General features: G+C 35.1%; 3 protein-coding genes across 5 annotated transcripts; 2 read left to right on the top strand and 1 right to left on the bottom strand.

Annotated features, from left to right (window-relative positions):
• Nucleotides 1-877: 877 nt before the first annotated feature.
• Nucleotides 878-7,709, top strand: LOC106756218 (microtubule-associated protein futsch). Its single transcript, XM_014638539.2, has 7 exons — nt 878-1,373; nt 1,818-2,110; nt 2,214-2,319; nt 2,542-2,662; nt 2,811-3,560; nt 4,411-6,283; nt 6,905-7,709. Exons 2-7 carry the CDS (start codon nt 1,915-1,917, stop codon nt 7,333-7,335), a joined length of 3,477 nt encoding a protein of 1,158 aa, XP_014494025.1. The 5' UTR covers nt 878-1,373; nt 1,818-1,914; the 3' UTR covers nt 7,336-7,709.
• A 1,687-nt stretch (nt 7,710-9,396) lies between these two features.
• LOC106754621 (uncharacterized membrane protein YuiD) lies at nt 9,397-13,737 on the top strand. Its single transcript, XM_014636662.2, has 5 exons — nt 9,397-9,756; nt 10,005-10,161; nt 10,388-10,438; nt 10,635-10,727; nt 13,365-13,737. The coding sequence occupies exons 1-5, from the start codon at nt 9,650-9,652 to the stop codon at nt 13,434-13,436; spliced, it is 480 nt and encodes a 159-aa protein (XP_014492148.1). The 5' UTR covers nt 9,397-9,649; the 3' UTR covers nt 13,437-13,737.
• A 919-nt stretch (nt 13,738-14,656) lies between these two features.
• Nucleotides 14,657-21,818, bottom strand: LOC106756528 (putative polyketide hydroxylase). 3 transcript variants are annotated; one of them, XM_014638993.2, is made up of 12 exons: nt 21,622-21,818; nt 21,135-21,402; nt 20,610-20,692; nt 20,396-20,531; nt 19,716-20,203; nt 18,321-18,368; nt 17,917-18,091; nt 16,619-16,731; nt 16,428-16,524; nt 16,072-16,291; nt 15,739-15,886; nt 14,657-15,482 (listed from the first exon to the last, which is right to left on the bottom strand). In XM_014638993.2, exons 2-12 carry the CDS (start codon nt 21,331-21,333, stop codon nt 15,081-15,083), a joined length of 2,109 nt encoding a protein of 702 aa, XP_014494479.1. In that variant the 5' UTR covers nt 21,334-21,402; nt 21,622-21,818; the 3' UTR covers nt 14,657-15,080. The 3 variants fall into 3 exon arrangements, with proteins under 3 accessions (XP_014494479.1, XP_022634538.1, XP_022634537.1); XM_022778817.1 differs by having other exon boundaries at nt 19,716-19,927; XM_022778816.1 differs by having other exon boundaries at nt 21,687-21,818.
• Between the last annotated feature and the right edge of the window lie 445 nt (nt 21,819-22,263).

Below are 22,263 nucleotides of genomic sequence, written 5' to 3'. Positions count from 1 at the left end.
GTATGGATCAATGTTAGTTTATACGAAAAGTAACTTTATTTTTATTTCATATTTTTCGCTGATCAAAACTGTATGGTAATGAGTGCATAATACCATAAATTGTATTACTTCTCCATATCAATATTGTAGCTGGAAAATTAAATTATATGCTTAGACTAAAAAAACCATGCATGTAATGATTGGTTAGTTTAGTTTGTTTCGGCTCACATTTAATATTGTACCATCCAAAATAAAATATAAAAGACGTGTTTTTTTATATATGTTCCTCAGATATTATTTTATCTTGAGTCAACAAGTATGGTAAGTTCAGTAATATTATATATTGCCAAATTATGACTTCATATTATTATAGTCTATAGTTTTTGTTTTACTATCTTTCGTTGTTTAATTGGTATTACAACTAACGAATGTTGGCTCGTTAATATTAATTGTAAGTATAGTTTTTTATGGCACAATAACATCGTATTTCAACTGTTTTATAAACTTTCCTACCAAATTCTAAGTATGCAAACAGAGAATGTTCGAACTAGTTAACTAACTTTTATACCGAAATCCAGGCATTTTAACCGACTCAAAAAAACATAGTATGTGCTTTTTGACTATTTCCCTATGATCCTATTTCTTCTCCAAATCACTCCCAACTTGATTGTTCGACTATTATATGTGGGTGAAAAAAATAACAAATTGATCATAACGCTGTGATCACCGTCATATTTTGATCTATGCGTCATTTTGCCCCAAACAATTGTTAGAAAATAAAAAAATCATGATGAAACTTTCAAAATAATGATTATAGCAGTTAGCAACGGTAACCTATATAATTACATACGTTTAGTTGCCTAAGTAAAAATGGTGTGTATTTGATTAAGTTCCTAAATTTATACGGTTTATATTGGTCACGTATCTAAGTTGATTTGGGAAGTATCTTTGTATAACGAATAAGGATTAAAGAAAACTAAAAAGAAAAGGAAAAGGGGTAGAGAAAGAACTTGGATGCTTGCTGTTGAGGGAAGCAGCGAAATCCAAGGACAACAAAAACAAAGGTTTTTGGGTATTATTCTTCCACTCTATAATTGTGAGTGTTTTTTAATAGGAAGAGTTAAAGAATTTGGCAGGGGAGAGAATAATGGATCAAAATTTTATTTTTATTTTCACTTTGATTGCTTTTGTTGTAACCGTTGGATCATCCTAGTTTTCGATCTGTACTTTGGTCGCTTGGACATGGCCATGAAGGCTATAGATCCGAGTGTCTAAAACAACATTCTTCGCATTGTAATTGACATTTAAGCTCTGTTTTATCTTCGAACTTGGGATCTTAAGCGCATTCTTCCACATTCCACACTCTTTGCAAGCAATTTTGGCTTGGAAATTTGGTAAGTCAAGCTCAACTGCTGCTACTACTGTTACTCATTACAGTGCTCAATTTTACTACTTTGCTTTCAACTTCAATGGCGGCTTGGTGGGTCCCAAGCTTGAATTTTGAGTTTCAATTAGGTTCCTTTTTAACTCTCAACCCCATAATTGGGATCTGTAACTGGGAAATGTTTTAGGGTTTCTGGGTCAATTTGGTTTTGGATATTTGCTGCATATGAATTGAACGAATGCCGAGGAGGCATTGCATTTTAATGGCACAGTTGTTGCCACCACGAGTCACTATTTTAATGTGCCCAATTTGCTTTCATTCGGATTGACTCTGATGGCAATGTGTATTGGGTATTTAGGGGTGCTACTCATTTAATCTAATGAACCAAGAGAATATAGTAAGTGGGTAATTCTTTTCTGGCTGAATTGATGGTTGGTGCTTAAATTTGTTGTAGGCTTGAGTTTAATTATGGGTTGCTCGATGGGGTGTAGAAGGTTTATTGTTTTGGCTTGTGTGGAGAGCTTGGGGTGACACTGTATTTGGTAGTGGAGATGCCACCTTCTCCAGCATTGAGATTCTCTCCTGGGAGAGAGCCAAGAGCAGATGGTCACAAGCGTGGGCGCAGTCTTGAGAGTGGATTGCTCATCCGGGAGAAGGATGAGGATCTTACTTTGTTCAATGAAATGCAATCCAGAGAGAAGGAGAGCTTTTTGCTTCAGTTGACAGATGATTTGGAGGACTCATTCTGTAATTTTCTTTACTTACATCATACGAAGAGAATGTTCCTATTTTTGGTTGCTGCTTTTGGCTAACATTCATGCATTTTTTTTTCTGGGGTGTTATTATACAGCTACAAAGTTGAAACATATTTCTGATGTCAATCTTGCAATCTCCATTCCTGGCCGAGGAGAGAGCAGCGAGCTGCTTAATGATGGTGACAAGAATGATTACGACTGGTGGGTCATTTTTCATGTTCTAACTTTACTACTAGATTGCATTTGTTTAATGTGCTCAAAATATAAAATTCTGATTCTGACCGTATCCAATTATGTGTATTTCATGCTGTTAGCTATTCAAGTTTCTTGATCACAAAGCTTGAGACTTTGTTCTGAATCAGTTTATTTCTGATCATTACCATTTACCTCACTGATGTCATGTTTGTACCATTCATTTTAAAGGTTATTAACGCCCCCAGACACACCACTGTTTCCTTCGTTAGATGATGAGCCATCGCTGACTAGTTTTGGAAGCAGAGGAAGGCCTCAGAGTAAACCGATTTCCATATCAAGATCTTCTACGGTGTGCTTGAATGCATTTATATTGTTATATTCGTGCATGGTTATGTCTTTAAGGGAAAAGTTCCTCCAATTTTTTTTTTTTCATCTCAAAAAATGTAGCTGTGCTTATACTGATCATTCATCATATGTTCAACGCCTTCCTGTTTTAGATGGATAAAAGTCACAGAAGCAGTAGGGGCAGTGCAAGTCCAAATCGCTTAAGTCCATCCCCTCGATCAGCAGCTAACACATTGCAATCAAGGGGAAGACCTTCATCAGTGCCAAATTCCAGTCCATCCCCAAGTGTGCGATATGCCACTCCTTCCAGAAGACCATCTCCACCTCCAAGTAAGCCCATAACACCTGCTTCCAAGCATTCCACTTATACTCCCCGTAGGATAAGCACTGGCTCCAGTGGTTCTGGTGTCTCATCAGGAGTTAGGGGAACTTCTCCTGTGAAGACAAATCGTGGAAACTCTGCTTCACCAAAGATAAGGGCTTGGCAAACCAATATTCCTGGCTTCTCTTCTGAAGTTCCTCCCAATCTTCGTACTTCATTGGCTGATCGACCAGCATCATATGTGAGGGGTTCATCTCCAGCATCCAGAAATGGTAGGGACTCTGCTTCCAAATTCAATAGGCAATCAATGTCTCCAACTGCTTCTAGGAGCAGTAGCTCTTTTTACAGTCATGACAGAGACCAATTGAGCACACGCAGCAAAGGTTCCATTGCATCATCTGGTGACGACGATCTAGACTCTCTGCAATCGATCACAGTGGGTAGTGTAGACAGATTAAGTTCAAGAAGAGGTGCTTCACTTTCAACCAACAAAAATCCTACCATCTCCAAGAAATCAGCCAGGATTGTGTCCCCAAGTTCAGCTCCTAAAAGATCGTTTGATTCAGTTATCAGGCAAATGGTATTTTTTCATCTCATCACTTAAAACAACTTCCTTGGTTTGTCAGTGTTATAAATGGCCAAAGATGGTGGAATGTGGCAAAAGGCCAAAATTCCGCCATACAAACATGCCATTGCAGCCAATGGCGGCATGGCAATGCCATAGCTGGTCTCCCTTAACAAATTGCTTGTGGTTATTGGCAAAATGTCCGCCATGCATTCAACCATGGTGATTATGGTGTTGCTATCTAACAACATTGGTTGACAGAAATCATGAAGTGTGTTTAATTTTCATGAAATTTGAGATTTAGTTCCTTTTAAAGCATTTTCCCCGTGCTTCTGCCAACCCTCTGTCTCCACCCTCCTATGCACTAGCACACTGTCTCCTTTTCATACGGCTTTTCTGATGTGTACCAGTTTACGACATTGAAAGTTGACTGTTTTAGTTTTCTTTTGGGATTGCCAATCTTCAAAATATTTTCTTTTTTTGGCCGTGCTTGCCATGCTTAATTTCTAGAGCATGCATGTACTATCTGCATAAATTTTTAAATTATATTTGATTACACAAGTATTCCGAAGTAATGGCTTCTTATTAAGTTATCTTCTCTCTTGTTTGAGGATCTGCATACGGAATAACATATTTGCACCAAGCATAATCATTATATCAGGGTTTTTCTGTTGGTTGACACTTTAAAACCTCTGCTGATCTTTGTTGCAAAGAAGTCAAAACTTGGTGAACATTAAGAACGGAAATCTGGATTTCTATTGGGTCTTTTATTTGCACAACTCACCTAATTATCTATTGCCATGATTAATAGTCAAATTTAATAAAAATACTAACTTTTGTTTGTTACCATTAAAATGCTATGCAGGATAGAAAAACTCCTCAGAACATGTTCAGGCCACTTCTATACAGTGTTCCAAGCACAACCTTTTATGCTGGAAAAGCAAATTCTGCACATCGTTCCCTTGTATCCAGGAATTCATCTGTTACAACAACAAGCAGCAATGCAAGCTCTGATCAAGGTACAACCTTTGCACTGGACACTGAAGGAAGTGAACATAATCAAGATGATATGACAAGTGAAGCTGATAAGATACTATATCCTGATATGCATGAAGTGTTTGTCTTTGATAAGGTTGATGCATTAAATGCAAAGATTGAGCAAGAGATTAAAAGGGAATCAGTACGTGTTCTGCAAAATGAAACCACAGACCCAAAGAATGTTTTAGTTCGAATTGGATTTGCGGATTCTATATCCCACATTCACATTGACACTAGAGTTAATGAAAGTTCAGAAATTTCACCAGTTAGAGGTGGTGTTTCGGACGCTGATAGTTTTGAAAATTCTGCTCGCTGTTCTTATTGTGGTTGTCGTTATGAGGTCACTAATCATGCTGAGAAGAATATTGGGCTGTGTCCAGAATGCAGCAGGAAAACCTCATTGTTGCGAGTCATCTTCCCTGAGACACCTTTGACAGTATCTGAAGACCCTCCATTGATTGAAGCCAACATTCCTCAAGAAGAAAAATCATTATCTGAAGCAAACCAATTGGAACTGCATGAAGAGACTAACGTGGGCAACTTAAGGTTTCCCTACGGTGAGCAGGATGCTGAGGAAAGTCAAACTTCTTGCAGTGAACTAAAGCAGGATCACTCACAAAATTCTTTGGGGGAGGGAGGCAGACAGACATCTGGCAACCAGCTAGAGATTAACCAATCAGGAGTTGATTACAATAAGCCTAATTATGAATTTGGGGATAAGCATCACTCAAGTGATCGCCCTAATTTGAATGTGGGCCCCACAGAAGGCACTGGCATTTCTCTATTGCTGAAAAGGACTAACAGCAATAAAGGGCCTGTAGTTCAGAGCAGGAGTTTTACTGCCACAACCTTATCTTACGATGATTTGTCTCTTGCTAGAGACAGTGTAAGCAGTTTTAGAAGCACAACAAGACCTGGTAGTTATTCTGCCTCATCATCAATTGATCTTGGCTCAACTAGGCAAACGGAGTTTCGTGTGCAAAGGCAGTTGAGTGCCAGGAAGCTGGATGTGGACTATGGATATGACTTGAGGATCAAGCCTCTAAGCACTGCTTCATCCTTTTCTGGAACTTCAAACCATTCTCGCCATGAGTTAGGTCTTGCAACTCAAGAGACAGGCAGTACAGAATATGGCTTTGTGGAGGAGGTATCTCAACTTTTTCAAGAAATGCCAGCTTTGGGAAACACGATGTCGGAGATAATTGATGCTTCTTCCATTGATTTAGTTGTTGAGGAAGATGAAGTTGAATGTGATGATAGTACTAGGTTGAATAATGCTTGCAGCTCAGAATTATCAAGTCAGGCTACTGTTGTCCAGTCTGATGAACTAGTCACATCAATTCCAAATCACGGGGATAGTGTGCCACACGAAAATGTTGATGATCGTCCAAATAATGCCAAGGGTGACTCAGACACAGAAACATCAGCTAAGACTCCAGAATTATCCAGTCAAGAGAAACATGATGTGCAGAATTCTGATGTTAATGAATTGGACGCTTTGGTCACAACCAACTGTCCCCCTATTACAGAAGCAGAAATAGAAGGAGAAAACTGTTGTGACAATATGGTTGACATGGTTAATGATGACCTGTCAAAGAGGGCCCTTGATGACTTTAGGGAACCTTCAGCTCAAAATCCTTCCAGTGATTCTTGTCCCGCTTCTGTTTCAGAGGTCAATGTCTCCGAGTCCCATGGCTTTGGTATGATATCTACTGTGTTAAAATTTCAAATGAAAGATATTATTACATTTACTGATAACAACCGAATAATAACTTCTCATGCTTCTCTCAGAGATGGACTTGTTTATGAGTACGCCATACATTGCATAAATTTTGCGCAATTTTCTGAGATATGTTAAAATGTGCAGAATAACAATCTAATGTCAGATAGTCATGATTTTTGGAAATGTTGATTCATGCTGTGCAATGTAAACTCAGTGATGTAATTTTTAGACTTTGTATTCTGATACTCATTCATGTGTTCTGGGCACTTTACAGGCAGTTTATTAGCCTAGTTTCCAACTTCTCGGTCAAGAGTAAGACTTTCTGTGGTCTTTCTGGCTACCTTTTTAAAACAGCATGCAATTTTAATTTAGGGTCATTTTACTGAGGATTCACCGGCAACGTAGCTGAATTTATGTTTTCATTGTTGGGGGGAACCTTAACTGAAATTCATGGAGCAAAAAAGGCCTATTTAGTTTTCTATCGCTTAAGATTCTTCCTCTCTGTGTAAATGGTGCCTGCAATATATTCTATCAGATGAAACTTTCTTTGGAGAAGTATTTGTTCAATATATAATAGTTCTTTAATGCTTTATGCCAGAGGGATCAACAGTTACAGTGGAGTGTCAAGGTGCAGGCAATACTAGGAGCTTGACTCTTGAAGAGGCAACAGACACAATCCTTTTTTGCAGTTCCATTGTGCAGGATCTTGCATATCAGGCTGCGACACTAGCAATGGAAAAGGAATGTTCCGACCCATTTGAGGGTTCTGAACCGACTGTGACCTTTTTGGGAAAATTCAATTCTGATAGAAATAGTCGCAGCCGCCCTGTCAGCAAGCGCACTTCAAAATCCCAGAAGACCAAGACCAAGCAGAGGAGGGTGGAAACTGATGTCAAAACCCCTTCTGGCAAGGCTGAGAATGATGAAAATATTGGTGAGTCTTTCACACACAATGTTGGGCTTCCTAACAAAGTAGATAGTATGAAGCCCCCAAAGCTGGAATCAAGGTGCAATTGCATCATAATGTGAGAGGACAATGTTAAGGTTGTGCCTTGAATGAATTCCTGGCAGCATTTCTGCACTTCCTTTTGGCCACACATGGGAGCTAAACCAAGTGCTTGTGCATTTATGGTTTTAGGTTGGAGGCTGTTTGGGATAATAACCACTGCCAATTGGTTTGTGTTGGTTCTAATATATTTTGTAACAAATGCCAAGTTGTGTTTGACATAATTGTAAAGTTATTTTTTTCCCTCCTTATTTTTGTTGGTAGGCCATAAGCTAAAAGGCATTTTGGAGGACTATGATGTGCCCCCTCCACTTGCTGCATTCTTGTTTGTTATTTCCATCTCAACTAGCCATCCATCAAAGCAAGTGTGAAGTAGAAGCATTCATATTCATTATTACATTGTTGCTTCTCAAAATTCCTATTCTTTCTCACTCAAGTCAGTGAACAAAACTTCACGTGCAGGTTTCTCAGTGAAACAACACTCTGTCACCACATGCAGATAGATTGAAATCCATTCATGTATTTCTTTTTCATTCACCTCTCAACCCTACAGAATTGTAGCATTGACTGTTACACAATTTATCAAATACCTTATTTTGAGAATGAATCAATTAAAAATGAATAAAGGAGAGAAGGAGTACGCTATATTGTGCCCCTAAAATTAGATCAAATGTTAGAAATTATTAAACACAGTAATTAAATGTTAGAAATTATTTTAAAACAACAAACATTGAATTTTTTTTAATATTTATATATAATAGATAAACTTAATAACGGGTATAACATGTGTTAGTTCACATAACAAATTCAAAGACTGTTTCATCTGCACTTCCAATTATTTCAATCTACACCTCTAATTTTTTTTTTTTAATTTTAAAATTATCTTCTGCAATTCAAAAAATTTTACATTTCAATTTTTTGTATTTTATCAGATTTTAAAATCTGATGATTTTTTTTTCTTTATCAATCTTTTGAAATTTTTGAAAAATTCGACAAAATCTTTCATCTGATTTTGAAATCTGACGAAGAAAAATATAACCTTTTAAGACTATAATTTTAATCTTTCATCTTTAAATGTTAGAAATTATTTTAAAACAACAAGCATTGAATGTTTTTTTTTTTATATATATTTATATATAATAGATAATCTTAATAACGGGTATAACATTTATCAGCCAAATTCAAAGCGGCTGTTTTTCACTCTGCACTTCCAATCATTTTATTATATACTTTCAATTTTTCTTTTTAAAATTCAAAATCGTTATCTGCAATTTAAAAAATTCTGTACTTCATTTTTTGTGTTTCATATGATTTTAAAATTCAATAATTTTTTTTTCTTTATTAAATTTTAAAATTCAATAAAGAATTTTTCGTTTTTTTTATTGAATTTCGAAATCAGTTGAAATATTTTAAAAATCTTTCACCAAATTTTGACATTAAACAAAATCTTTTATCAAATTTTGAAATTTAATAAAGAAAAATGTAATTTTAAAATTATTTTCGAAAATTAGAGATGAAGATTAAATGATTGAAAATGCAGGAAGAAACAAAAATCTAAAAATCAGAATCCTATAAACGAAAGTGGAAATGGTACTAGTGAAAACATTTATAAATAAAAATTGCCAATAAAAATTGCCAAAAATGATAGTTTCTGTATTGAAAATCACGGCAGAAATACATTGATAATATTATCCTAAAGTTGAATTTCTTAACCATGTTCAAAGGACATTTGTCAACATTTTTATAGAATAAAATACCAATTTGCACATGAACGCTGTATGTTATTTATCAGTCGTGCTTAATAGTGTCCAAATTACGCAGTGCGGAATATATTTTACTATTTTTCATAATGAAGGAAGGTAGCCACTTGCTATAAGAGAAAGTTAATTCGTTCAAACTATATTTCGTCAAATATTTTCTAGATGGCATTTCGTGGCATGCGAGTTTTCTTTGCCAAGAACTTTCAATTATATGAATTTCCAAATTCCAAATTTTGGGTCAAAGCAGAATAAGTTGCGTTGCCGAAAAGTACTAGCAAGAAGAAAATAAATAAATAAATAAATAAATTGAACAAGACATTTTCGTTAGCATACGAAGGCATATTCTTAACGTAATCGAACAAGGGAAGCATGTTTTGAGAAAGCTAAGCTGAGCTGAGCTAAGAAAATAAACAAGACCGTTACTGTAACAAAAAAACATTTCATAATTCAGAGGATATTCAATTTCTGTTCCTGCTTGCGTTTGCTTGTAACGTTTCTCAAAGGAGAAAAAGGAAAAACTGCAATTAATTTGTTTATTTATAAACAAAACTATTTGACAAATAAGCAGAGAAGGGAGATGGGTGAGGTGGCAGTTACGACGTCGTCAATAATGCACAATTACCCTCTCGTTTCCGCCATTGTTGCTTTTGTCATCGCACAAGCCATCAAGTTTTTCACTACCTGGTTCGTTCGTTTTGTTTTTCTTTCAATTACTGTTTTCTATCGTATTTCACGAATTCAGTGTAGAATACAATAGTTTAGAAAAATGATTTAAGTTTCTGGTTGGTCAATGATGTGTGAATTATATGGATCTCTTTGGAAGAATTAAATTCTAACAGTTGAATTGGAGCTATTTGGCTTATGATGTGTTTAATTGAGGGTTAATAATGATAATTTTTATTCTTATTGTTATGATCATTGTTAATATATAGGTATAAGGAAAAAAGATGGGATCCGAAGCAACTTGTTGGATCTGGTGGAATGCCTTCTTCACATTCAGCTACTGTCGCTGCTCTTGCCGCCGCAATAGGGTTCCATGAAGGCTTTGGAGGACCTCTTTTTGCGACTGCTTTGGTTCTAGCTTGTATTGTATGTCTTTAGTTCTTCAAATCAATCATTTTATGGATATTTCATCAAGAGCTTGGTATTTTCTTCTTTTCAAATTGTGATGTTATGATGGAGATTCAATCTATTATTTTTCTTTTATTTCAAGGATTTGATGTCCTAAAAATTGACTAGATTACACAGCAAGAAACTAATTGTTCATGACTAGCTTATCGTTGGGTGAGTTTCTGATATGGGATATTGCTGGCAGGTGATGTATGATGCTACTGGTGTAAGATTGCAAGCTGGACGCCAAGCAGAGGTACACTCTTCTCCTTCTTTTACTTGTGTGCACCATATTCTGTCATATGTATTTCTTTCTTGCCAAATGTGAGAGTCGAAATGCCACAAAAGCCTTTTCTATTTGCCTGTGATTCCAGCAAAAGAAACATTTATTTTTTGTTTGGTTGGTTTCCATTTATTTCTTTTACTGAGTTTAAATGACTGAATTTTCCCAGATTTTGAATCAAATCGTGTTTGAACTTCCTGCTGAACATCCTCTAGCTGAAAGCAGACCACTCCGGGAACCACTTGGGCATACACCCCCTCAGGTTCACCATTTTTTATATGTTCGCCTGTCATGATTATTTTATGGATCTTGTTCAAAGGAATTTAGTGTGTCATTTACTTGTTTAAACACTTGATAGAATGACATTATTCTTTGGAAAGCTGTTTAGTATAAACATAAGAGATTTTTATGTATACTATGAAGTCTTTTATTGATACGTAAGGAAAGCATTACAATCGTAGATTTAATCAATGGAAATCAATCGGAATCATGTAATTTGATCTGGTGTAATGAGGATCTGATTTTATTTCTTTTTATCTTTAGATTAGCTTTATAAGAAAGAATCTTTCCAGATATTCAATGGGATTCTTCTCTGATATTTAGGCAGATCTTTCCTTGATATTTAAGCCTAGATTAATGTACAGTATTAACTTCCTCTTCCTATTTATTACTCCCCTTTGAATTAATTTGAATAAGGAAAAATATTCACTTCTCTGAATGGTATCAGAGCATGATCTAAACCATCTCCAGTCTCATTGGTGACTCAGCCATGGAAGGAAACAGATGGCCTGCCATAGGTGGAGACAGGTACACTCCTTAACAGCTCCACTGAAGGTCCTCCACTTCTGGCCACAAATTAAGTGGTCAGAACTATATCCAATGCGTCGCAAAAGGAAAAAGGAAGGCTACATTAAAGGAAACTCCAAAATTCCCGAGGAAGGAAACCTAATTTTCAAATGGAAATTAGAGGACAATTTAGTTATGTCATAGCTCCTCAACACCCTTGACAAACAAAATTGGGGAAAACTTAATATACTATGACACCACCAAAGAAATGTGGGATGCAGTTAAGAAAACATATTCCAATGTGGATAACATTTTCTCAATTTTTGAATAAAAGACTACTTCATGAGTTGCAAAAAGGTGAATTTTCAGTCATTGAGTTTCTTTCTGTTGACATTGGTAGAAACTGGATATATATGAGAAAAATAAGTACAGAGTACTGGTGGAGAAGGATAGAATCTATAATTGTTTATTGGGGCTTAATAAGGATAATGATGAAGTACGTGGAATGATTCTGGGAATCAGGCCACTTGCAAAGGACAGGGAAGTATTCTTAGAACTTAGAAGAGAAGAAAGATCATGTTGGGAAAATATATTCCAATCCCATTCCCTAAAATTTCGGAAATGGTGCATTGAAAAAACAGGAAAGAACATCTACTTCAGAAAAACCTTAAAGAGGGGCATTGAATTATACACAAGTTCAGATTTGGTAGGATGTACATTGGATAGGAAGTCAACTAGTGGTTATTTCTTATTTGTACGGGAACGCGTTGGAGAAGCAAGAAACAGCTTGTGGTGGCTAGAAGTAGCATAGAAGCTGAATATAATAGAGTCATGACCTGGGGTATATGTGAAGGAATTTGGTTAAAACAGATGTCGGACAGCATAATTCCTATCCCTTATATAATGACGATATTGTCTGACAATAAACTTGATATCGAAATTTGAAAGAATCTGGTCTTCCATGATATCACAAAGCACGTGGAGATTCACCGACACTTCATAAAGGAGATAATTGACCATGGCATTATAAGTATTTAGCAGGTTCCATTATGCAAACTGAACAGCAGGTATCCTGAGTAAAGCTCTCTCAAGAAATAGTTATGGAAGCATCAGTTGCAATCTAGGAATGATAGATTTCTACCACCCAGTTTAAGGGAGAGTGTTAATAGTCAAGGAAAGAATCAGAATCATAACTTTGATCTACGGAAATCAATCATACTCATAATTTGATTTGGTGTAATTAGGATCTGATTTTATTTCTTTGTTTTTTAGATTAGCTTTATGGGAAAGAATCTTTCCTTATATTCAGTGAGATTCTTCTCCGATATTCAGGCAGATCCTTCCTTGGTATTCTGGCTAGGATTAGTGTACAGAATTAATTTCCTCCTGCTATTTATTATTCCCCTTTGTATCAATTTGAATAGGGAAAAGTTATTCACTTTTTCCGCAACTGTTTTTATTAAATTATAATTGGCGGACACCATGTTATTTACTCAATATGTAACTGCCATTACTTAAAATTAGGTTGTGGTCGTGTTAATTTTTGTCTTTTACGAACATTTGAATCTGTTTTATCATTTTATATTATACCTTTTTTGAAATGTTAAGGGCTGGGGTTTTCTTTGTTTTTAATACACTGTTTCAGTACCATCAGGATTCTATATATTCAAAATATCTGATATAGTAGTATTAAGTGAATGACGAATCACACCATACAGATTAGAATGTGCCAAAACTATGATTTCGAGTTATTACAAAAAAAGATTCATTGACAAGATTATGGCCTTCTCGTTGGTACACATTTTGGACACGCTCTACAATACTTTTGGTTTGAATTATTTTCTGTTCCACTTATCTCACTGAATCTCACCCTCTTATCTCTCTGAATATTAAAAACCCAATTTATAAAATCTTTAGAAGATAAGACAAGTAGTTTAAATTTGTTGTATATTTTATAATTTATTTTGAAACAAAAAGGAAGGTCAACTAGGTAGTCTAGTATTTTAGATTAATGGTTTCCATGATCCGAATGGTTAAGTTGAGTTGAGATTCATTTCTTTTGGACTCTTCAATCGTTGGTTTTCCTTTTTAATATTCTCAATACTTACTGCAGGTTGTTGCTGGTGGGGTACTTGGAATTATAACAGCAGGTATTGGTTATCTAATAACCATGGCTAGTACCTGAAGTTGAGGATTTGTTGTTTCATCTCCAGAGGACCCTTGTATAGGAATCAAAAACACCAGTGTCTTCTAGAGCCTTGTTCCCTCATAAAGTCTGATATGTGCTCCTTCATTCTTATCCCAGCCCGTAATCACTTAATCTTGTTGTGATTTCAACAGTGGCGATAAATTCAATTGTATTGATTACACTTGATAGAATGGAAATATGTCTAATGGGATCATTTTTTAGCCCTATTGTATGCTTCTTAGCATGTTCAGTTTAAGAATTTTTTAATGGATTTATCTCTAAGCATTACATTAAGTCATTTTCTTGCTGTGGTCCTGGTTATATACAACTCTTGCGATATTACATGCTTTTTTTTCTCTTTCCTTAGTCAAAAGTAATCTCATTGGTTATGACATGTGAATATGACGTTCTTTCAACCTATTTACACTATCAATTTAGTGTATTTGTGTTAGAAATTAATATCATGTTGAGAATATTTACTTGATTTTTTTTTTATTTAAATTAGTTTTTACGAAAATCTTCGGTTTTAAAAATATGTTTCAATTTTAAAAATTAATTATCATTTATATTTACATTTTACACTACATGTAAAGTACATTAATAAAATAAAATAATTTTTTCTATATAAAATTATCTCTTATAATCCTCGTATTTCCAAAACTCTTAAAAATCTCAACATTTCAAAATGATTACGAATAACCCTTACTGTTAGAGGATGGTGTTTTTCTAATAATGAAACTCAATTCGGCTTTTATGGTTTTTTCTAGACATGAAACTCAATTAGAAAGTTTGCTTCGGAACCAAAAGAAGTCATTCTAAGTCACTATTACAAAGGGTAAAATTGTCATTATCAAAGTTATGAGGGTACTGGAAGAAAAAACCTCAATTTCTTCCCCTCTAACTTATGCGTCTTGTTAAACGAACTGTGCACATATATTGAGATTGTCTAGGAAAAAAAAAGAAGAGAAACAGGACAGTTTATTCCTGCACCTTCATAAATTTCTTCCCGTACTGTCATAATAAAATTTCATTTTTACTGAATTGTACAATGCAAAATTCATTTTTTAAAGGAAAGAATGATTTTTGGAGTGTGCAACTGAGATGTAAGAAATAGCTTTTGGATTCTGAGATTCATTGCCGAAAGCCAAAATTTACCAAGAGCATGTACAAATGACCATCAAAGAAAAAACACGAGTAATGCTAACATTCAACGAAAATTCCATAAAACACACTGTATCTTGTGCAGTGATATAATTTTTAAAGAGAGGCACTTCAAATTTGGTCTAAATGGTACAGAGGCGAACCAGGCAAGAGCACACAAGAATTGTTCAAATCAAGATAGCTGGGTCCACCAGGCTCCTACCATTGAAGGTAAGAGGAATTGAATGGCCAAATGTATGCTTCTAACCCTTGGAAGCAGAGAGGTTATTCATTAAAGTGTTGAATAACTGTAAAAAGAAAAGTATTCTTGAAAGAATCAATACAAATAATCTATCTGTTTATTTTAACAGTGCACACTCAGTGTAGCAGAAAAAACCCTTTGTATTTTGCTCTAGGATCCCCACCAAGTTCTGAAATGTAGTATGCCATGATATCTACTTGAAAAAATCAGTATAAAATTATCTTGTGTATTTGTTTATTTTAACGGTGTTCTCCGAGTATAGCAGCAAAAACCCTCTGCATTTCAACTCTAGGATCCTCAGCAAGTCCTGAACTTGTACGCCAGGCAATATGTTCATCAGGTCTGACTAAAATGGCCCCTCTGCTCGTCATGTTACACATATCCCACCAATTTGAAGTTGATGACTGAGCTTCAACAACATCTGCATAATTCTTCCAAGGTGATAATGCAGCTTCACTTCCTTTCTCAAGTCCTTCAACAGAATCGGTAGACCATAAAATACACACTTTGAGAGAAATTTCTTGTTCCTCAGCCACCTTGAATGCTTCACGAGCTAGATGATAAGATTCCTCCACAGGTGCGATGATGAGAACGAATTCAACTTTATCCACTGACACAAGATCCAGTGTAGAAATAGTCTCCTACAAAACATCCTTGCACTTTAAGAAAAGAAGAAACTTGGCGTTTTAATCAGTAAACATCCACTATCTGAATAACTATAAAATGAAAATTCAAAATTTTCAGGGAGGAAAAAATTGTATATTTAAGGCGAAAATTACTAATAATTATTTTTTAAATAAAAGTAAATAATGCATACCGGAAGGAAGACAAAAGAACTCTAATAATTTATATCAGGATGAGTAGTCATGGATTATATATGTATATAGTGCCACAAACCTCACATAACGGGTTTACTTTCACAAACATATGAGGCAGTCTTGATCCTGGCTGCGCTGAAGGGGTGTAGTCCCTCCGACGCCCTGTTAGTACTTCTGGAGGACTCTCGGTATCATTACTCTCTGGTACAAGTGCTCCTTGTAGGTACCTAAGTTCAGAAGCTGAGTTATACGTCCCTCAAATAATTGATTCTCTAATAATAAAATTGGTCCAACTGACCAATATGAACAAAACCTTATAAATAAATAAACTGATAGAGTTAGAAGAATATGTGAATGGAGATATATAGCTCAATAATACAAAATGTGGAAAACTAATTATTCACAATGATACCTAAAACCAAGATCTTCAGCAGGGAACTGAAGTTGAAGGCTTTTTCCTTCTTCAAATATATGTTTTAGCTTAGCCAACCTTGAGGATCCAAGAGGGTTACTTTCATTTAGGACAAATTCTGAGAGCTGTGCACGACCTATACCAAATATTCCATCCAAAGCTAACTTCTGCAGCCCGGTTGGTAAGATGGAACCAATCCCATTAACAATAAATTGATGCACTGCAATTAAATAAGGACAAACAGTTCAATTTCAGTTGATTAGCAATTGAAAGTGTTGAGCATCGTTCTCTGTAAGATTAACATATTGATGATGAAGAAAACAACGGAAATCATTAGATATGCTGATTATAAGTACCTGTGTTTGCAATAGTTGGATCAAGACCAAGTGCAGCAGGAACAGACATGGCAGCTTTATAGTTTTCTAGACTTAATCTTGTATTGAATAAAGCAATCTGGAAATAATAGACAGCAATAAATTTCAATCAGTTTATCTAACATCAATATCTATACACATTCAAAAGATGTAACAGGAGATAAAAGCACTACCGGTTTACGTTCAATTTCGTAGGTATTTAGCATTGAAGTTGGGGCAATACCCTTAATCACAGAAGCAATTTTCCAGGCAAGATTATGGGCATCCTGAATGCCTGTATTCATTCCTGGCATATCACATAAATATTATATGTCAAATTGCTTCATCTAAACTGCATCAACAAAAAGGAGTTTAAATCCTAAAGCTGACAACTTTGGGGAGTATTGTTTGTACCAAACCATCAGCCCCTGTGCCACGAGTGCAGACTCTTGTGTACCCAGAAATAGAACAGACAATAAATCTTGGCTTTAAGATCTTCTAAAACCACTTGTTATGGTTAACCACATGTTTGCGAGTGTACTTTATTTAGTAACTTTGAAAATAAAATACAGAACTGCTGCTCCAATTTTTTTTTTTTGAAACAAACATTATAATAAAATACCCACATACTGACTTTAAAGAAGTACCTATGATCTGGTAAATTCATCCTAAGTACATAGATATGCCTTAGCTTCGTTGAAGCCCCAATAGCACACATCTAAGCAGTATTCACTTGAGACACTAGATATTTACAGCATGTTCATTATTCAACATTTCAATTATTGATTTCCTTTTCCATATTGGATTGGATTCCTCTCCTTTTCGTTAGGGTCTTTGAGGTTGGAGGAGTTTGTATGGTAAAGAGAAGAGTTAATTTTTCATTTCTAAATTTAGAGAATTATTAAATATTCATAACAAAAATAAGGTATGTTTAGAAGGGCACGTGAAAATATCTAAATTTAAAAACATTGTGAAATATGGAAAAATGACAATGCCATGCCCATAAAAGAAATTCTTAGAATTTGAACTTAGAGTCTAACTTTATTTCACAAAACCAGTTTGTAAGATGAGAGTTATCCAAGCCTTATAATACTAGTTAAGTCATATCTCTATCCTTTTAAGCCCAAGGCATAAGGAAAGTGTTAGAAAGTTACCTTAATTGTGGTCACTCCTACCTGGCCTCTACAACTAGACATATTACTTAAGTAGAGCTTACAAAGCATGAATAGTCATCACCTTATAAAGCAGTTTTGTACTTTTATGGTTTTGAGTTAAGCCATAAGCCCAAATTCAAAGAAAAAGATACAAGCAAGTTCTGCAAATGAAACATGAATCTGTCTCTTGAAGTGACACTATCATGCTCCCAAGAAAAAAGAGAGTAAAAGTTCAGATTCTGCCCTACTTTGCATGGATCAAAAGTAATATTAATACATATTACTTTTACTTATACCATTAGACATCTACTATCCACAATGAAGATAAAGCAACTAACCAAATCCACCAGCAGGAGGAAATCGATGAGCGGCGTCACCGGCAAGTAATATTCGGCTACCTCTACATATAAACCTCTCGGCAACTTCAGCATGCATGATCCATGGTTTTATATCTATTATATCTACATCTCCAAACTCTCGACCAACAAGTTTGCCGATCAATTTCTCACATGCCTACTATAAATCAAATATTACTTACATAAATGTCTTATGCTTAATCATATCAAAAGGAATGAATAATATCATGCATGCTAGTTTTTTTTCTTTATATGCATACTACAACATATTTCTGTCCTCCCACAAATTCTAAATTTTAATGTCAACACAGAAATTTTATCTATTATATTATGACAAATTTATTGAATAAAGGGTATATAAACCATCTTTGATGGGTGAATGATACCTTTGAACTGAAATCCTCAAATGTTTGCTGAGGTGGATAAAAGGGTATCTGCAATCATATAATTTGATTCACAATAAATCAGTTGAAACCAATACAGTAACATTTTTACAATTACAATAAAGCATATCATACTCATATGGCACAGTATGGATGGATCTTAGTGAAGGCTATAGATGGAAGATTGGGGATAGATCTAACATAAAGGTTTGGGCTGAACCATGGTTGAGGACGAGGATAGGCTTCGAAAGGCTTGATAATCCACTACAAGATAGTGAATACTTGATTGTCAAAGACATGATGAACAGGAAGCAGAAGTATTGGATGAAAATGTGATACAAGTTCTATTTGACAAAGATGAAAAGAAAGGATGTGTTGAACACACACTGTACAATTTGGTCAGGGAGGATGCTAGGATTGGGCTTGTGAGGAGGATGGAAATTACATTGTTAAGAGTGCGTATAACCTGTTCCTGAAAAAAGTGATTGAGGCCACTCATCTGCAAGTGTATGGGAATTGAATGATTATTTGGGATATGAAAATACCGCCTAGAATCAAGGTGTTTCTCTGGAGAGTATCCAGGAATGTTATCCCTACCCGCATGGGCCTTAAAGATAAAGGAGTCAAGATTGATGGAAAAAAAAAAAAAAACTGTCATGAAGGATTGTATCAGTGCTGCTGTGATGCCCAGCAGTCTACAGCAGATATTGTGTTTATCATTTTCTGGATAGATTCAACCTTGAGCAACAAGCTATGTTTAGAAATGAAAATGTGGGAAAGAAAGAACAATGTGGATGTTCAAGTAATCTATATGGGAAATCAACTTCTGCCTGAATGAAATAAAGCACGTGCAGAGGCAGACAACAGAATGGACCTGCAAATTGTGCAATGGTGTCCCCCAGGCCAAGGGATCATAAAATATAATATTGATGAGCCTTCAATGAGAGAGAGGGGATCAGTAGTTGGGGCATGTGCAGTAGAGATGAAAATGGAAGTTTTAGAGGAGCTTAAACAGAATGGCAGCATCCTTGTATTCTGGTGCTAGAAGGGGAAGCAATGGTGCTACTAAAAGTTATATGTTGGTCTGCAGAACAGCAGTATACATAAGTCATTTTTTAGATGGATTGCAAGATGGTGGTGGACAAAGTGTCTGGTAGTATAGCTGATTCTTCATAACTTGGAGCTATTGTTCTTCAGTGTAAGTACTTATCTCCAACATCGAAGCTATGGAGTTTAGTTTGTAAAGAGCCATGCAAATGTTGTGCCCCATTCCTTAGCTTGGGTGGCAATAAGTTATGCAAGGCTCAACATTCATCATCACACTCTTACTTGTGTTTACATTTTGATCATTAACGATATAAGGTGTACAGATTCTGTCAGAAATAAAGCATAGCATACCTGTAATACAAATTCCCCTTGCCTGAGATCATGAGCAACAAGGACCCCGATAGCTTCAGTGTTGAAGATAAAAAAAAGCATACCAGGATTTTCCTCAAGCAAAAACTGGCCAAGGTCTCTGCTAAAGAAATGGACACTGACTAGTTTTTGCAAGTCCTTCTCACCTCTCATTTCTATTCCTACAAGCTTTCTTACAGTACTACCTGCACCATCTGTGCCAATAAGGATGTTACAGTGAATATTCTGTTCTACACGCTTCCCCTTAATGACAGAAGATGCAGTTACTGTTATAAAATCATCACTGGCATCAATAGATACACACTCGTGGCCCATCATTATTTTCTGTTCACAAGACTGTTCATTCCCTTCCAAGATTTCAGGTGTACATATTTGAAAGCCTAGATTTTCAAGTTGCTTGAGTAGTAACATATTTAGCTTGTACTGTGAGAAGTGTGCAACAGAGACTGGGCTGAGAACATGCTCAAGATCTGATAACAAGTACAAGATATATGAACATTCTAAAGCTCAATTTGACCAAAATGAACAAATCATGCAGTCTGTTTGTTGATATACCGCATATTTTGAATGCTATGTATAAACATTGTCAAAACTATACTGAAAATATATATCTCCCTATTGCTATGAGACCAGAAATCGACTCTCAAAGTATGGAATAGCACCTTGAGGTTGAATGTGATCTACAGATCCAAGAATTGAACCAGAGAGGGAAGTACAATATATAAATTTCCTCCATAAGTCTACTGGTGGTTGAGACCTTTGGATCTCTTCAACAAGGCCATCAATTTTGCGGAATATCTAAAATTGCACCACTGATCAAAGTAAATCACAATGCTCTTTTGGAAATAAAATAATTTATCAGAGAAATTTTTTAACCTCCATGGATCGATTGTTAATAAAGTGTGCTTGAGGATGTTTAGAAAATGCCTTGTTTCTCTCCAAAACTGTGCAATTAATACCTATAATGAAAAAGCGATACAAATGTCATGAGCAAATATCAGCTTGAATTAAAGCATAGGAGTAATTCTATAAACAGAGGAATAACTTTATTGAAGCTAATTGTCAAACCTACTATTAATATCTTATGCAAATAAGTAGTCGATACTATTATCACAAACAAACATGTAGTATTTCATGTAAGCAATTAGATAACATGTATACAATGCACGGAAATTGCATAATTTTTAAAAACTCAAGAATCAAATCTGCCATTAAAACTTAATAAGGACCAAAACTGCACACTCATAAGACTACAGGAACTAAAAGTGGATTTAAACGAAAAATATATATGAACAAGAACAGTTTCCTAACACGCACTTTAATGTCAGATTTACCACAACAGAATCCAAAACATGCAGCTGGTATCAATCAATAGGAATGCCTTTACCATTTAGAGTCTACCTAATTTTGTGAGAAGAATAGAGAGAACAAGACCCACAGGTCCAGCGCCAATGATCAGAACTGGATGAACTACATCATTGCCATTAGGAACTCCCTCCTTTGAGAATCCTCTGCTTTGCACATGCTGAAGTGCGTAAAGTCTGATTCGAGTTTTGTCCCTAAGGGGACCATACCGTCTTATAAACCTTAGAAACCCCATGAAACTGCAATTTAAAAGCTGGTCTTAATTGTTCTCCAAGAACAACAAGACTGAAGGCTTAAAAGTAATCTGGATAAAAGAAGAGCAGAAGAATCATGAACAAGCTACAGTAAAAACCTCACTACCATCACAAGCTATCATCATAACAATCAGGACATTAAAAGAAACAACAGTTCATGTCATTATTTGAATTACGAGGGTACTTGTAACAGCCCTGAAAATGAAAGTTAAAAACTGTTGAGCGACTACAGTTTCCAATGAAACATTGTCAACACACAACACTCTGACCTTCTATGATTCAGACATTATATCAAACATGTTGTGGGAGCTATAGAGCCAAGCAATTTGACTACCTCAACCCTTTTCTGTTTTCGCTGCTTGGAAATTGTAGAAGGGTAACCAAAATGTTGAGAAAAGCTGATAACACAGTTTTCCAAACTTGTTTAATAGTTTTCTGACATTTTTAAACAAAAAAATCTGTTAAATTTTACAATAATTAGTTCAAAGTTAAATGAGTAACAATTTATGATTGAATGAATAAAAGTAACCAGAAATGTAGCACAATAAAACCTCTTTGTATTTTGGTTTTGAAATGGCATTTTTATTAATTTATTAGAGGATTTGTTAAGAAAGTGTAATAACAAAATTTAGAATTATGGTAAGGAATGTCTTATTAATACATTTCTTTTTCTTTTAAAAGTGAACACCTTTAATTCTTAAGATTTACATTAAGTTGATTTAATAATCAATTTTTAAAATAAAACTACATGTTATTAACTTTTAGAAAAGTGATTAATGTATTTTAATGCATTATTATTTAATTTTATTTCTTGTTTCTTAAATCTCCAACTTAGTTCTTATATAATAAGTTTTTTTTAATCGTGATAAAATAGATTTTGACGTAGGATTAATTTTTATCTGTCAAATGGT

The sequence above is a fragment of the Vigna radiata genome, chromosome 2 (assembly GCF_000741045.1).
Source record: "Vigna radiata var. radiata cultivar VC1973A chromosome 2, Vradiata_ver6, whole genome shotgun sequence".
Classification (NCBI taxonomy): Eukaryota; Viridiplantae; Streptophyta; class Magnoliopsida; order Fabales; family Fabaceae; genus Vigna; species Vigna radiata.
The sequence above is the reverse complement of the archived record's forward strand: the minus strand, read 5'-3'. Positions and strand labels throughout refer to the sequence as shown.